The sequence below is a fragment of the Dermacentor andersoni genome, chromosome 5, assembly GCF_023375885.2.
Source record: "Dermacentor andersoni chromosome 5, qqDerAnde1_hic_scaffold, whole genome shotgun sequence".
Lineage (NCBI taxonomy): Eukaryota > Metazoa > Arthropoda > Arachnida > Ixodida > Ixodidae > Dermacentor > Dermacentor andersoni.
This window is the reverse complement of record NC_092818.1, coordinates 130,452,670-130,465,577: the sequence shown is the minus strand read 5'-3', so window position 1 is coordinate 130,465,577 and position 12,908 is coordinate 130,452,670. Positions and strand designations below refer to the sequence as shown.

The 12,908-nt window shown below is 45.5% G+C and overlaps 1 protein-coding gene across 1 annotated transcript in view; it reads left to right on the top strand.

Moving 5' to 3' along the window:
* LOC126532082 (beta-mannosidase-like) overlaps positions 1-12,908 on the top strand; it is a 44,229-nt gene that overhangs the window by 20,997 nt on the left and 10,324 nt on the right. The window contains exons 4-7 of the mRNA XM_050179773.3: positions 526-623; positions 4,564-4,708; positions 5,486-5,543; positions 11,400-11,628. Coding sequence (XP_050035730.3) covers positions 526-623; positions 4,564-4,708; positions 5,486-5,543; positions 11,400-11,628 — 530 coding nt within the window. The remainder of the gene's footprint in view (positions 1-525; positions 624-4,563; positions 4,709-5,485; positions 5,544-11,399; positions 11,629-12,908) is intronic.

Below are 12,908 nucleotides of genomic sequence, written 5' to 3'. Positions count from 1 at the left end.
ATACACGACACGATTAATTTATCTATACATGCGCACAATGCGAACTGTTCTTTTCGTATCCTGTTTGTGTGCGTGTTTAGATGTCCTTATTTCACTGACAGCTCGAATGATCCTCGGCGGTTGCCTCGTGGTCCCAGGTGTGACTTTCTGGCGTAAAAATAATTTAACAGTAATCCACAGGTTTCCTCGTCGTTCGTAAAAATTGGCAGCCTACTCGAGCCACGCGTAGCGAAGGTTGTTTTTGATGCAGAGTTCGTTGTCCAGTTCTTTACTTGTGAGCGAAAAGTGCGAATACCTAACGGATTGATGCTACGTTACGTGAAGCTTCCTAAAACTTTTCTTGCAGCATAGCGAATATGTGCCTGCCCCTGTTTTTAAGATTCACATTGAAGAGGGTAAGGTTGCAATTTAAGCAGTCGTTTCTTTTAGTACGTATTCGTGAGTTTATTGAGTGCTTACCTTTATTTATTGTTGATAGTGACTACTGTCTCACCTTTTCTGTTTCTTCTGCATTGCACACCAAAGCCAATGCCAGGTTGGAAACGTACATGTCAGCTGTCGTCACACTTCCCAAGAAGGACGGCACCGATCAGGCCCTGAGGATCCTCATCTTGTTGTCGCAGGTACGCATAGCGCAAAAGTAATCGCGCGACTTATTACGGCGCCTCATATATACTGTATAACACACAGGCGTACGGGTCACGTGGCATGACGTCATGTACACGCGTAAAGTTTGAGGCTGGAGATGCGTGCTTTTCTCGAAAGGCATTGTTTTCAGCTATCGAGTTCGCATTCACTGACGTCTTGTCACATGCAGCGCATGTCTATTACTTATCTAGGACGTGCTCCTTATACCCCTTTAAAGCGGGCAGTCGAAATTCCGTACGGGTTAATCGTATTAGAGCGCGAATCGGATGAGTCGGCGACAATAAATAATTCGCTGAGTTAGGCAGATGAGGACAAAGTTAAACTAAGGGACAAATCACATGAGTTGACTACGAACTGGACGTTTAATGCTAACATCCCTTTCTCCTGTTAACACTCCCTTCTCGTGGATGAACCGCTGTTACGGGCAGTCTCGCAAAGGCCAACACCGCAGGTCGTGCCATATTTGGTCTCCTTTATCACGAACTGGTCTTGTAAAATGCCGCTTTTGTTTATGCTCGCACATTGAGAAGGAGTAATATAGTGTGAGAGTTATTTGAGTGTCATTGTTAAGCATACCATTAACTTCTTTTATATCACAAAGAACGGAGTGTTGAACATTGAACTTCTAATAAAGCACACTAATGTTTCTTAGCTCAAGAAAAACCGTTTTAATTTTGTTCTCTTGATCTGCTTCCCCCGCCCTATTTTTCTGTATCTGTGATAATATGAATTGGAATACTGAAACTATAGCTACATGGATATGTACTAGTGAAAACAAAATTATCAAACTAACTCTACAATTGATGAATTGGTTATCTTTACCACGAACCGCCTAACTGGTTTTTCGTACGCGAGTATTGCGCCTACCTGGCGCAGTAGTGGACAAGCAAGGTGTTTAATAATCGACCGAAAGCTTTCAGTCTAGGTCAGTGCTACTCAATCTTGCTGGTTTGAGAGAACAAGCCTCCCCCGATGCCTCTGGCCACCTATCTGTTGCGATTATGTGGTTCTGTGTCCAATAGTACGGGTCAGCGAGGCGCTTAATGTGGCGGTAACGAAAACAGAGCATTTTCACTACCGAGGCTCCCCGCTAAGGCAGTGATGAAAGATTGCAATCACTGCGATCGAATGCAGCCATGATCTTGCTATAGTGCTTCTATTTCTTAAACGTTTATAACGTGCAGTATCTTAAAATTCTTGGTCATTTTTTAAATTATTCTGCCATTCCCTTTTGTGGTGTTGGCATTTTTGTAAAATATTATAGCCTAAGAAGGGAGTAAAACATATGTCGCAGCTTTCTAAAAGTCGAGATTTGGTTTAGTCTGAAGGATAACGCTTGTGCTATAATATGCGAGGTTATCGCACACGGTTAAAAATACTGTAGAATTAGTTTTTTTCTTTCAATAAATGTGCCCAGTGGCTGCAGTTTCGTTACCGTTAAAACATTTGTGCTACCTCACGTACCAGTACGCTTAGAGATACAGACTTCGTTTTTTTCCCTTTCTTGTCCAGCAAACGAGTGACGATAAGTTGCCGGGCATTGTTTAGTAGCCGTCTGAACAGTGGCAAATACACTACCAGCCTTTCAAACCAATAACGACGCTAGCTGGTCTCTTCAGACCTACAATTTGGATATGCGCTACCCTGAGCAGAGCTGTTATGGACGATCGAATTCTTGCCTCCTTGGCTTGTGCAACACCAGCCCCGGACGAGATTCACGCAGAAGAATGTCCAGACATATCGCTATTTTCAATATATATGATATTCACGTGTTTTTTTTTCTGACAGAGGCTTTCCATATAAGTTTAAGGGGACGCAATCTAACGAAACACTGATGTGTCCAGCTTGGTGAACCGCCAACCTGGCAACCGAACGATAGCCTGCTATTTCACCGCGCATCGAGCGAAGGCTTTCTCATTTAACCGCCCGTTTTGTACCGCTTGCGTTCTTGCTTTTAACGCAGGTAGACTCGTGAATCATTTAACTTGTAGTGACGGCGGTCCCAGCAACCATCAGCACGTGTATGGACGCACATTCGCTCGATGAGAGTGTAGAGGTACATAGTGCTGCAGCAGCGACAGGGCGATCGTCGCTCAAGCAACACTTGCTGGTAGTACTGCACAGTAGAACGCCTGTAATCAAAGAAAAAAAAAAGAGAGTGAGTCGCGCGTAGGTAAAACCAAAGGAAGAGTAAAAGAAAGAAAGAAAGAAAGAATCACACGGTTAACGGCAACTCAGGTGGAATCACGCACGACAAGACGAGGAAATGAGAAACAAAAACCCAGCGACGAGGCCAAAATGTAGCATGCACGAACGGACATTAAGTCAATTTATACACAGCACTGCCGTCACACAGGACAGGGCGGGGCTGTCGGTGCACTAGTGGCCACCAAACACACATCACGTCAATTTCTCATTCTTTCTTTTTTTTTCACTGTCGCCCTACTTCTTACATTTTACTGGTTTGCTTGCGTATACAAAATGCGGCACAGGCACGGAGTCTGTGTGCATTCGTATGCGCGTACCCGAAAGAAAGAAATAGTCGTGCGCACGGCGGCTAACTCAACAGCCACACGGGAGGCCAAAGTTCAAGGTGTAGCACCCCTTCTGAACATCAGGTTTGATTAACAGAACACGTGGCAAAGCAGTGTTGTTCTGATTAATTTTCAGCGCATGACGTATGCTCAGCAAATGGCTCAGCGCGTCGCCCCTGTCTTTGTCGCTTCGAGCCTCGCAGCCTGACGATTATTCCGTTTTTCTCTTTCTCGTTTTTTTATGTCTTCTTTCGCACCTCTCGTGGCACACTTTTGTACTTTTTTGAACACTTTTGAGCTGTTCTGAACAATGGGAGGGAGTTTCGCATAAAATATTGGTTGGCTTGTTCTGTGTCCACCTTCTTCTTTGTGTGTCCACTTACTGCGTGACACCTACGGTTTTCTGGATGTTCTACATCCACCGCCACTGACGCAAGTGGCGCCGCCTAATACTCGAGGCGAGTAAGAGGCGATTGGAGGATTGGTGGAATAAAAGTAGGGAAACGACAAAAAAAAAAAAAAGAAAAAACGGAGACGTACAAAAGCACAGTTCGCAATAGGGGATCAGAAACTTTGGTTGTGTGAGTCCATAGTGTATTTTTTTTAATTGTTTAACCTAGGTAGGACGTGAGGCAGCATAATAGCAAGAGTTTGGTGGCGCAACCCACCGCCCCGTTCCAAAGGGGACGCTCATAACATCTATTCATCCATCCAGGGCGAGCGGAGAGACTGGGGTCACCTCATGCTGATATTGTGGTTCTACTACCATCATTGATAAAGTTGTCTTCTTTCCACTTTCGGTTTACTTTTGTCCTTTATTAGTAGGACGAAGCTTATCGCGAATTTAGACCTCATGTACAATTATTAATGCTGTTGAATAATAAAGAAGCAGTTAATTCCTCATTATCTTGCATTCATTGTCTGTTGACTTCATGTGGTTATCACTAAACATCTAGCACCATGGTTCCATTCAGTCTTGTGACAACGCCTTCGTTTGGATTTATGGAAGAGGAAAGGGAAAGGCCAGATGAGCCTGGAATGTCCTTGTAATTGTAACCATGATTTGGGGTGAAGACGACGACGACGACGACGACGACGACGACAACAACAACAACAACAACAACAACAACAACAACAACGACAACAACAACATGGTCAAATTAGAGTGACAGGGAGAAAATGTATCTGTATTAGTTGAAGTACAGTACCGTCCTCTCAGTCCTAACTTGTGTACATAGAGACGGTGAGTTATGGGGTAGAGGCAGCTGGGGTAAAGAATAGTGTCACTCTGGGAAGATTACGGCTGTGAAAAACTAAACCAAAATTGCTTTCACAACTGCCTGTACTAGTAAAGTGTGACTGGAGCCTGCCGTACGCGCAGATCTACCAGGCGATGGGCGTCAAGACGCAGGCCGAGCACTACCGTCGGCAGCGGCTCGCGGTTCGCCGCTCGCAGGGTCTGACCATGGGCGCCATCTACTGGCATCTGAACGACGTCTGGCAGGCACCCTCCTGGTCCTCCATCGGTGCGTGCCACTGTAGCGTTCATAACGGACGCGTTTTTGCGGGCTCGTGCATGATAGTTCGGCAGCCGCGGCATTCTGCAGCCGATCTCGAGTTCGTGGGTTCGAATAGCGGCCAAAGTGACCTCGAAACAATGGGGATGGATTGGAATGACGATCGCGCAGTCACATGCCGGTGCACGTCAGGGCGCCGCTGGTGTAGTGGCAGTCGACCGTAGGTTCACGTGTGCGCATGAAGGATTAAAAAAAAAAAGAAGCCCAAATGGTGTAGGAGAGATTCTGGAGGAAGAACAAAGTGGCAAGAAATAATGAGCCTCCGGGCCTAGTTGGACGTACGCTGCTCGTGGTCTCTTCTTTCACGAAACGCCTGTCGCGTAGAAGCCGTCCGCTATTGGTCATCGTCGCGGCACTGTTCTCATAAAGCACGGCTTTCTATTCTCAATGGCGGATGGCCTATAATACCAGCCAACCCTTGTGAACGTGAGCTATGGTGTTTAGATTGTACAATGGCAGGAGTGATTTTGATGGCGCGCGCTACGCACGCTGCTTCCCGTTTGGTACACTTCACAAGCTCAAGTTTTGACATAATGGAAAGACATTTCGTCGTTGGTTGAGGCTCATGCACTTCCATTTTCTTTCTTGTGTAGGGCTTATGGACATCACATAGGAATATTTGCTGTCGGTTGATTCTCATAAAAGCGCGGAGAATTTAGAATTTCAGAATTTAGAATTTTAATTCTGCTATTAGCTGTCTTAAAGCACCCAAACTATTCATTACAGTCGATCTCTCCATCAATGTTCATGACATGTATTTTTATGTCAGCCACCCCAGTATATTGTGAGTGCTTCGATCAGTCAAATAATAAAAAAATGGAATCATATGCTTCCAGAACGCTGTGAGATTCGCCTTAGGCATAATTTAGAGACTTCCGGCCTACACGAAACGAATTGCCATATGCTTTAACGAGGAAATCTATATGGTATAAAATATTAAGGCATGTGCGGGCGCCCGCATTGGGCCATATTTGAGCGATCCATTCTTTGACCTAATTCGACGTTCGAACGCACACTGAATGACGCTTTAGTTCTCGCAATATTCCGCGACGTCTGAAATTTTCTCGTCCTGTGTACCACGGCAGATGAGCTCGAGCTGAATAATTGCGGGCGAAAAAAGTGCCCGCATCTTCACGAGAAGCGTATCCACATTTGACCTTTACTTACAAAATCTTGAAAAGGGCGTTACACAGCGACGTTTTTCGACAAATCCCCGTCATTTAAATAGAAGCGTGCATGCTGCAAACACGAAATTTCTTTGCTAAATCGCTTCCCGTTATTCGACTCTGATCATTCAAAGGATGTCAAATGAGGGCTTGCCGGCCACGTTGCTGAAATTTGCCGCGAAAGAGTCTCGAGAAGATATAATCGAATAAACTTTATGAACAAGACGAAAAGGCTATACGATATGCTGGCCTACTCGTCGCATTCGCCGAACCCTCGCTGGGGATGGCGAGACTCCGTGATAATGAAAACCACAAAACAATCACATATGAAGAGAACAGTATATATGCGTTTAACGTTTGTAACAGTTCTGTGTTGTGAGGCAAACGTTAGGGGAGGTCCACGGGTTAGTGTCGATCGAAGCACAAGTGCTTTGAACTTTGAATCTGGTCGAGTTGGTTTTGACGCGTTGTTGAATTGCAGTGTGTGCAAAAGACGCATGACGTGACCAGAGAACTTGTGCCTTCGTACAAAAGATAAAAACACAAGGCACAGCTTGATTCCCTTGCTTGTGCTATGCGCCTTTTGCACGTGTTGCAATTCAGCCTTAAAAGCACATGAGCATTTGCTACATACAAGGATATTGAACTGTATGATAATATATACGAAAGCCAGAAAAGGCCGCTGAGGCGCCCTCTATGCTAGTCTTAGCGCAAGAGGCCTACACAGGGGAGGCTGGTCAAAGCATATAGAGAAAATGGTTTGGATATAGTGCTTTCTGCCCTCTCAGTTCTGTCAGCGCTGAAGTATCGGCTTTTGTAGGGTCGTAGAAGGATAGCCACCTCTTCATCACCCTCGGAATCTGTCAGTGCTTAATAAAAAGGTTGAAGAACGTAGCCAATGTAAAAGGTAAGAAAAGTTGTTTTGCTTAGCACCAAACAAAATCTGTTAATCAGAGGCAACCACCGCTAAGGCGTGGATTTGCACGTCACATACCTATTGCACGTGCTCACTTCTCGACAGACTGCTTACACGTATAGTGCATGCGTACTGGCGTAGACGCACTTTGGTATACGTATACCTGATCACGTTTACGCATAATTACCATATTACGCATGTAAGATAGATTGCTTAAGATAACGCACGTTTGAAATTATTAGCCTAAAGAGCGGTTGGTTTTCATCTGCGTGCATGTGTTTGGCCATACTGTGTACGCGCATACGCGTTTAATAAAGCCCCAATTGCTAATCCGTGAGGTGTGTTTGCCGGATTCATCCTACATTGAGGAACCAAATGGCTCAGACACAAACCGTTCGCAAAAGAAAGCGGCCTTGACCTGACATCTCAGAGTAACCTACTTTCTTGTCTGTCCTAAGTTCTGACCGCAAGTTAGGTCTGTTATTGCACGCATAATTGAGCTGCAACGAACAACGCATCGCAATAGGTGAACTGCTGCCGTTGTTGTCTTGCCATGACATCGCAACAGCGAAGAAATGAGGTGTGCATGCTTTAAAACAATCCGCCCAGCACCTGCATGCACATTGGCGTTCGCTATGTACCGTCTAACGTGACGGTGCCCCAGAGTACAATCGATCGCGGGTAAGCGACTCGTCTATACCAGATTGCCTCGCATCGACCGACGACGACTCGAAAACAGACGCGCAAGGTGAGTGCGGCACGTCAAGGCTATGCACTACGTATACGTCGCGTCGCGTCCACACGCACAGCGGTGCCCCGTGAGAAAGGGATGAGCTCGAGATAAATATCAATTCCACGAGCGGGGCGAAAGGAAAAAAACAACGCAATTTTCTCGCTGCGACGCATATTGATTCGTGAATAGAGGTCACGGAAGGGAAGCTTCACCGCCACCCACCGGGTAGTCCTTCGCGCGCAGTTGGCGCGTATGTTATGCCGTACTTCTTTGTTTTACGAAAAATCCTGTTGGTTCGCAATATCGCGCAAACAATTCCTTTGCTCCGCCGCGTCGGTTCGCCATTCACTCGTGGGGATGAGAATGCCTTCGCTTTCTGCTATTCGAATATGCAAACGGGGAGGGAGGGCGCGAGATTGCCGAGTCCATACGACCGAGTCTACATGAACACATCTTTCGAGCACGTTGCGTTCATGCAAACGGGGACAACGTGCCGGAGAAAACGCATAGCTTTTATGCTTCAACCGGGAACACACTGAGGGGCAGATGTCGCCTTAGCGAATTGATGTGAATGCTTGCGCATCGCATTAACGCAATGCGCTAGGAAATGCGACGCAATTCTGGTACACGATATTAACGGGCCTCGTGAAGGGTGAATCAGATACACGGTGTAGCTAGTGACTTGTGGGCGCATAAATGTCACGCGCTATCGCGGCTTACTAAACTATGCGCCCAGCGCACAAACCGGGCCACACGCAAACACTATGTTGTTTCCGCATACATACCTGTCGCGAACCTTTGCACGGAATATTTATGATCAGTCAAGAAAAGCCAATGCCGAGGATTACCCTCGACCTTCCGCCCTCGGTATATTGGAAAGCAAGATGTTTTCGTAGAATAGAAAGAAAAAGTCTTCGTACGCAATAAAAACTGCAAGCAATCGCGACACCATAGATCCTACGAAAGGAAATGCCTATCAAGTTATTTTAAGCAAAAAAGCACCCCCTTAGGACCCCAATGGAGCGTTGAATTTGTTTGTTAGTTTTGTCTGCTCATCGACGAACAATTAGGGGTGTCTCAAGAAGATAGGTGAGTGTTAATTTTATACATATACCGAGCGTTTCAGCGAACACTATCAAAATTTTTTTGTAAGTTGCCTGTGGGAGATAGCACAATTCTGGTCCCTGAGCTGGTCTGCTCGAACAGGCGGACATCATTTGCATAAAAAAATTTGAAATACATAATCGACTAATAAACAAAAATCACTCATTAAGATTTTTAACTAGTTACCTTATGGCACATGATGCAATTTACAAACTCTAGCCGGGGAGCTCGCAAGCTAGATATACTAGGAACGAATTCTCAAGATGACACCAGTTTCGAAATATTTATTCCCGAACTTTGCGGAGAAATGCACTGGTGTTCCCGTTACTTTTGTGCTTCAATGTAGAAAGCGACGCTTCGTTAAGGAAGTAAGTGGAACAACGGTACATTTTAACCGCAAGTTTGATGGCGCATATCTCGTAAATGGTGTCATCCACAAAATTTTTTTCGAGTGGATATGCCTTGCAGCCTCACTCGCTATAATTTGTAAATTGCAATATGTGTTATAGCGTAATTAGTTAGAAACCTAATTAGTAATTTTTGTTGATTATTAGATTATGTATTCCGATTTCTTTTTTGTGCCAGTAAGATCCGCCTCTTTGAGTAGACCACCAGCTCATGGAGTATAATTGCGCTATCTGCCACAAATAATTTTTAAAGAAATATGGAAGTGTTCGCTGAAACAACCTAATCTGAGCTTCTGCCAAAGAAAAATCAAGTTTGAGCGAACAAGCAAGCACGCACGCACGCAAGCAAACGAGCGACAGTGAAGCACACGAACAAACAAACAAATTGCGTGAGCGAGCGAGCAGGCAGGTAGGCATGCTTTCAAGCAAAGCACAGCACACCATAGGAATGCGCGGCACAGCACCACACAGCAAATCACCGACTTTGTACAGTGCGTGTGTGTCAAATGCAGGACGCGTGGTCTGTTAATTCTTAAGCGTTTTGCGATCAACGGTCGTGTTACGAAAGCAAAGTATTGCGACACAAGGAATTTAGGTTCCTTTCTTCCTTTCCTGCCATCTGAGGTGCCGGCGCATTGTGAAAGTGCTGCCGTGTGTTTTTGCTTTTGTTCAGATAACGCGGCTATCTTGCGTACGACTGGTTAAATGAAGGCGGCGTGGTTTTATGACCCGTGTAACCTTTTTACGATGCCCTGACATCGCTTCCGATAAATGTGTCTCAAAAAAATTGCTCTAGTGCACGCAAGCGCTCGTGTTGCAAAACAAAATGAAAACAGAAGAAAGAAAGAACAAAAAAAGGGGGATTCACCTATGCAGTGTCCGAAGGTTTTCTCAAATGCTAAGTTCCTATTTTTTTTTTTCATGGCGGTTGAAATGTGCGGGGAGTCCCTGCGGCGATCCGGAACTTTGTGTTCGACGTGTTCTTTGGAATGTGTGTGTTTTCTATACAATAACGTGAAATTTAAGAGCGCTCGATTGCGTAATGCAATTTATGACGGGAACGTTCGCGTGCGTCTTTGAACAAGCGTCAAGAATCGGGCTTTCGCGAACTCCCACGTGGTGGAGCTTTCAGAATTTGCAATTAGGATGTTCGCTCGCCACCATGTCTTTCATCCCGGGCCGCCCAGCCGAAGCAAATATTACTTTTTTTTTGTTTTGTTAATGATACTAGACACGTGGTGCCGAGATACTAACTTATTCTCGGCAAAATGAAAAGCAACCGTAAGAATTCTCGTTCCGAGCATAGTGTTCCACTTGCACGGGACTTGATGGAAGCCTTTTATATGCAGAAAACCCGAATTGTGGGCGTCAGTGAGACATCAGTTACATCCCTTTTTTTTTAATTCTAGCGACAACGATGGCAGTTTGTTTGAATACGGGGTGGTGCAGAGACTAGGGATTATTAAGCGGCCTATGCGGTGTCGAGAACAGAATGCATAATGTATATTAATGGACAGTATAGCTTACTATACTTGGCTTCAAAAGTGTTGTGGAATTAGTGCCAGGCTATACGTCAAAGGCAAGTTCGCTTACTGCGAGTCGCGATATTAACACTGGCCATGAGATATACATCCAAATAAAGCGTTGCACATTATATTGTCGTTATTTTTTCACTGCATACAACGCACAAAGGACAGCACGAAAGCATAGGGGACGACAGGCAGCGCTGTACGGTGGGCTCTGCCACACCAACAGTCCAAGTATGCAACCTCGCTGGCGTTTCACGCACTAAACTGTCTTAAATTGAATCGAATTGAATTTAATGCAACTTTCACGTGGATGTGTTGTTACAAAAGTAAAGGCGAAGACAAAGTTGTGAATCCAGCACAAAACCTCGAACGTGAAAGCAGCAGTTCAAGACAGCTCGAATTGAACTGAATTCTGGGTTTTTACGAGTCAAAACCACGATTTCACTATGAGGCACGCCGTAGTGGGTGACTTTGCAATAATTTCGACCTCCAAGGAATCTTTAACGTGTCTCCAGATTCAAGGCAGACGGGCGTTTTTGCATTTCACTCCCATCGAAGTGCGGCCGCCGCGACTGGGATTTGATCCCGCGACCTCGTGCTTAGCAGCGCTATACGCCATACCCACTAAGCCACCACGGCGGGTACAAGACAGCTCACTGTACGTAGTTAAAGTAGGTAAAACAGCCACTGTCCAAGGCTGGTAAGCACCCAATCAGCCGAGGAAGGTGTGAAGAGCCGACTCAGAGAATCTGCGTGATTTCTTGTCGCTCGACCAACCTTAACAGTCCTTTGCTTGCCGGTGCAGACTACACGGGCGAGTGGAAAATGCTGCACTACTTCGCGAAACGCTTCTATGCACCGTTGCTCGTGTCGCCGTACGAAGAAGCCGGGCGCTTGGTCGTCTACGTGCTGGACGACTTGTACCACGACGAGCCCTACGACCTGCTTTTGGAAGTCAAGCTCTACCACTACGCCTCCCTGCAGCCCAAGACGTCGATCGCGCACAACTTCACGGTGCGGACACTGTGCGAGCAATTGCAAGTTTGATCTACTGCCTGATTTTTCGGGTTTGCGTTCCACCTATTACCCTGCGGTAATCAATTACATTAACGCATGTTGTAGTTGCGGAATTGGAAGCCAAGTGACGCAAAATTTTGGACCACGTAAGAGGCCTCGTTTCAGATAGCGTAGATATAAAACGACCTCCGTACGAAATTTTACGTTTAAAATGCGAGCGGGTGAATCAGGAGAAGCTTGCGAAAATAGAAGTTTTTTATAACTAAACCGAAAAAAAAAGCGCCATTACCGCTGGGCGGAGCTGGCCTGGCAGGACCGAGAACGCGGCTCCACAGCATGACCTCCGAGATTGCAGGAGGTCCGCGGCTGCGCGCAGGGTGCTGGAAAAAAAAAGAAAAGAAAAAAAAAAACCGGAGGCGACGTGCTGGAGATTTACATCATACCCGCTAGCCACAAGGGTGCACACTGCACACCTCGTCTGATTCGATGCTGTTTAAAGGCTGCTAATGAAAAGAAAGATCCAACGGCGAGCCCGCAGCTTTGTCAAGATTGCTTCCACGGTACAGACTACTCATTTACAATCAATTTAGCCATCAAAATGATGCAGTTGGTCTTTAAAGGCGGTGCGTGATCAGGGCATATTCATGTGTAGTCGGCTAATGTAAGTTTCCGGGACGTGGGTACCACGCAAAATGTGAATTTCTACTTTCTTTAGGCATAGTGCATCTAATTTAACGAGTTATTTTGTACGTCACAATAAATTACTAGAGAGTGCAAATTTGAATTCCGAGCTATATGCAGATGTCAAGGTTTTGTGGGAACTCAGTTTTTTTCGCAAATCCCGTGCCCTGTAATCTTTTTCGGCAGGCTGTACTTGACGCGGAATCCCTAGACTAGCAACACATTTTGCACACCCGTCTGTATAGTGAACGCACAAGCAGATTGACTTCCTGGAGGTAATTTTGCTTCAAAAGCGTTCCTAGCGAAATGCGGGGCAAAAAAGAACTTTTATATATGCCAATGCATGTCGTGCCGCATATTAAGAGTAAATATATGCCGAAACTGGTCCGTTGACTTCAGCTAAGAATTTATAACCCGTGTGCTATAGCCATCATCATCATATTTATTTATTTTATGTCTTCTTGTGTACGAAGGCCTCTCCAAGCTATCGTCATTTACCCTTGTCATGCGCAATCAAATTCCAAATTACATCCGCGCATTTCCTAATTTCATCACACTACTTAACTCTGTGCCGTCCTCGATTGCGCTTCTTTCTC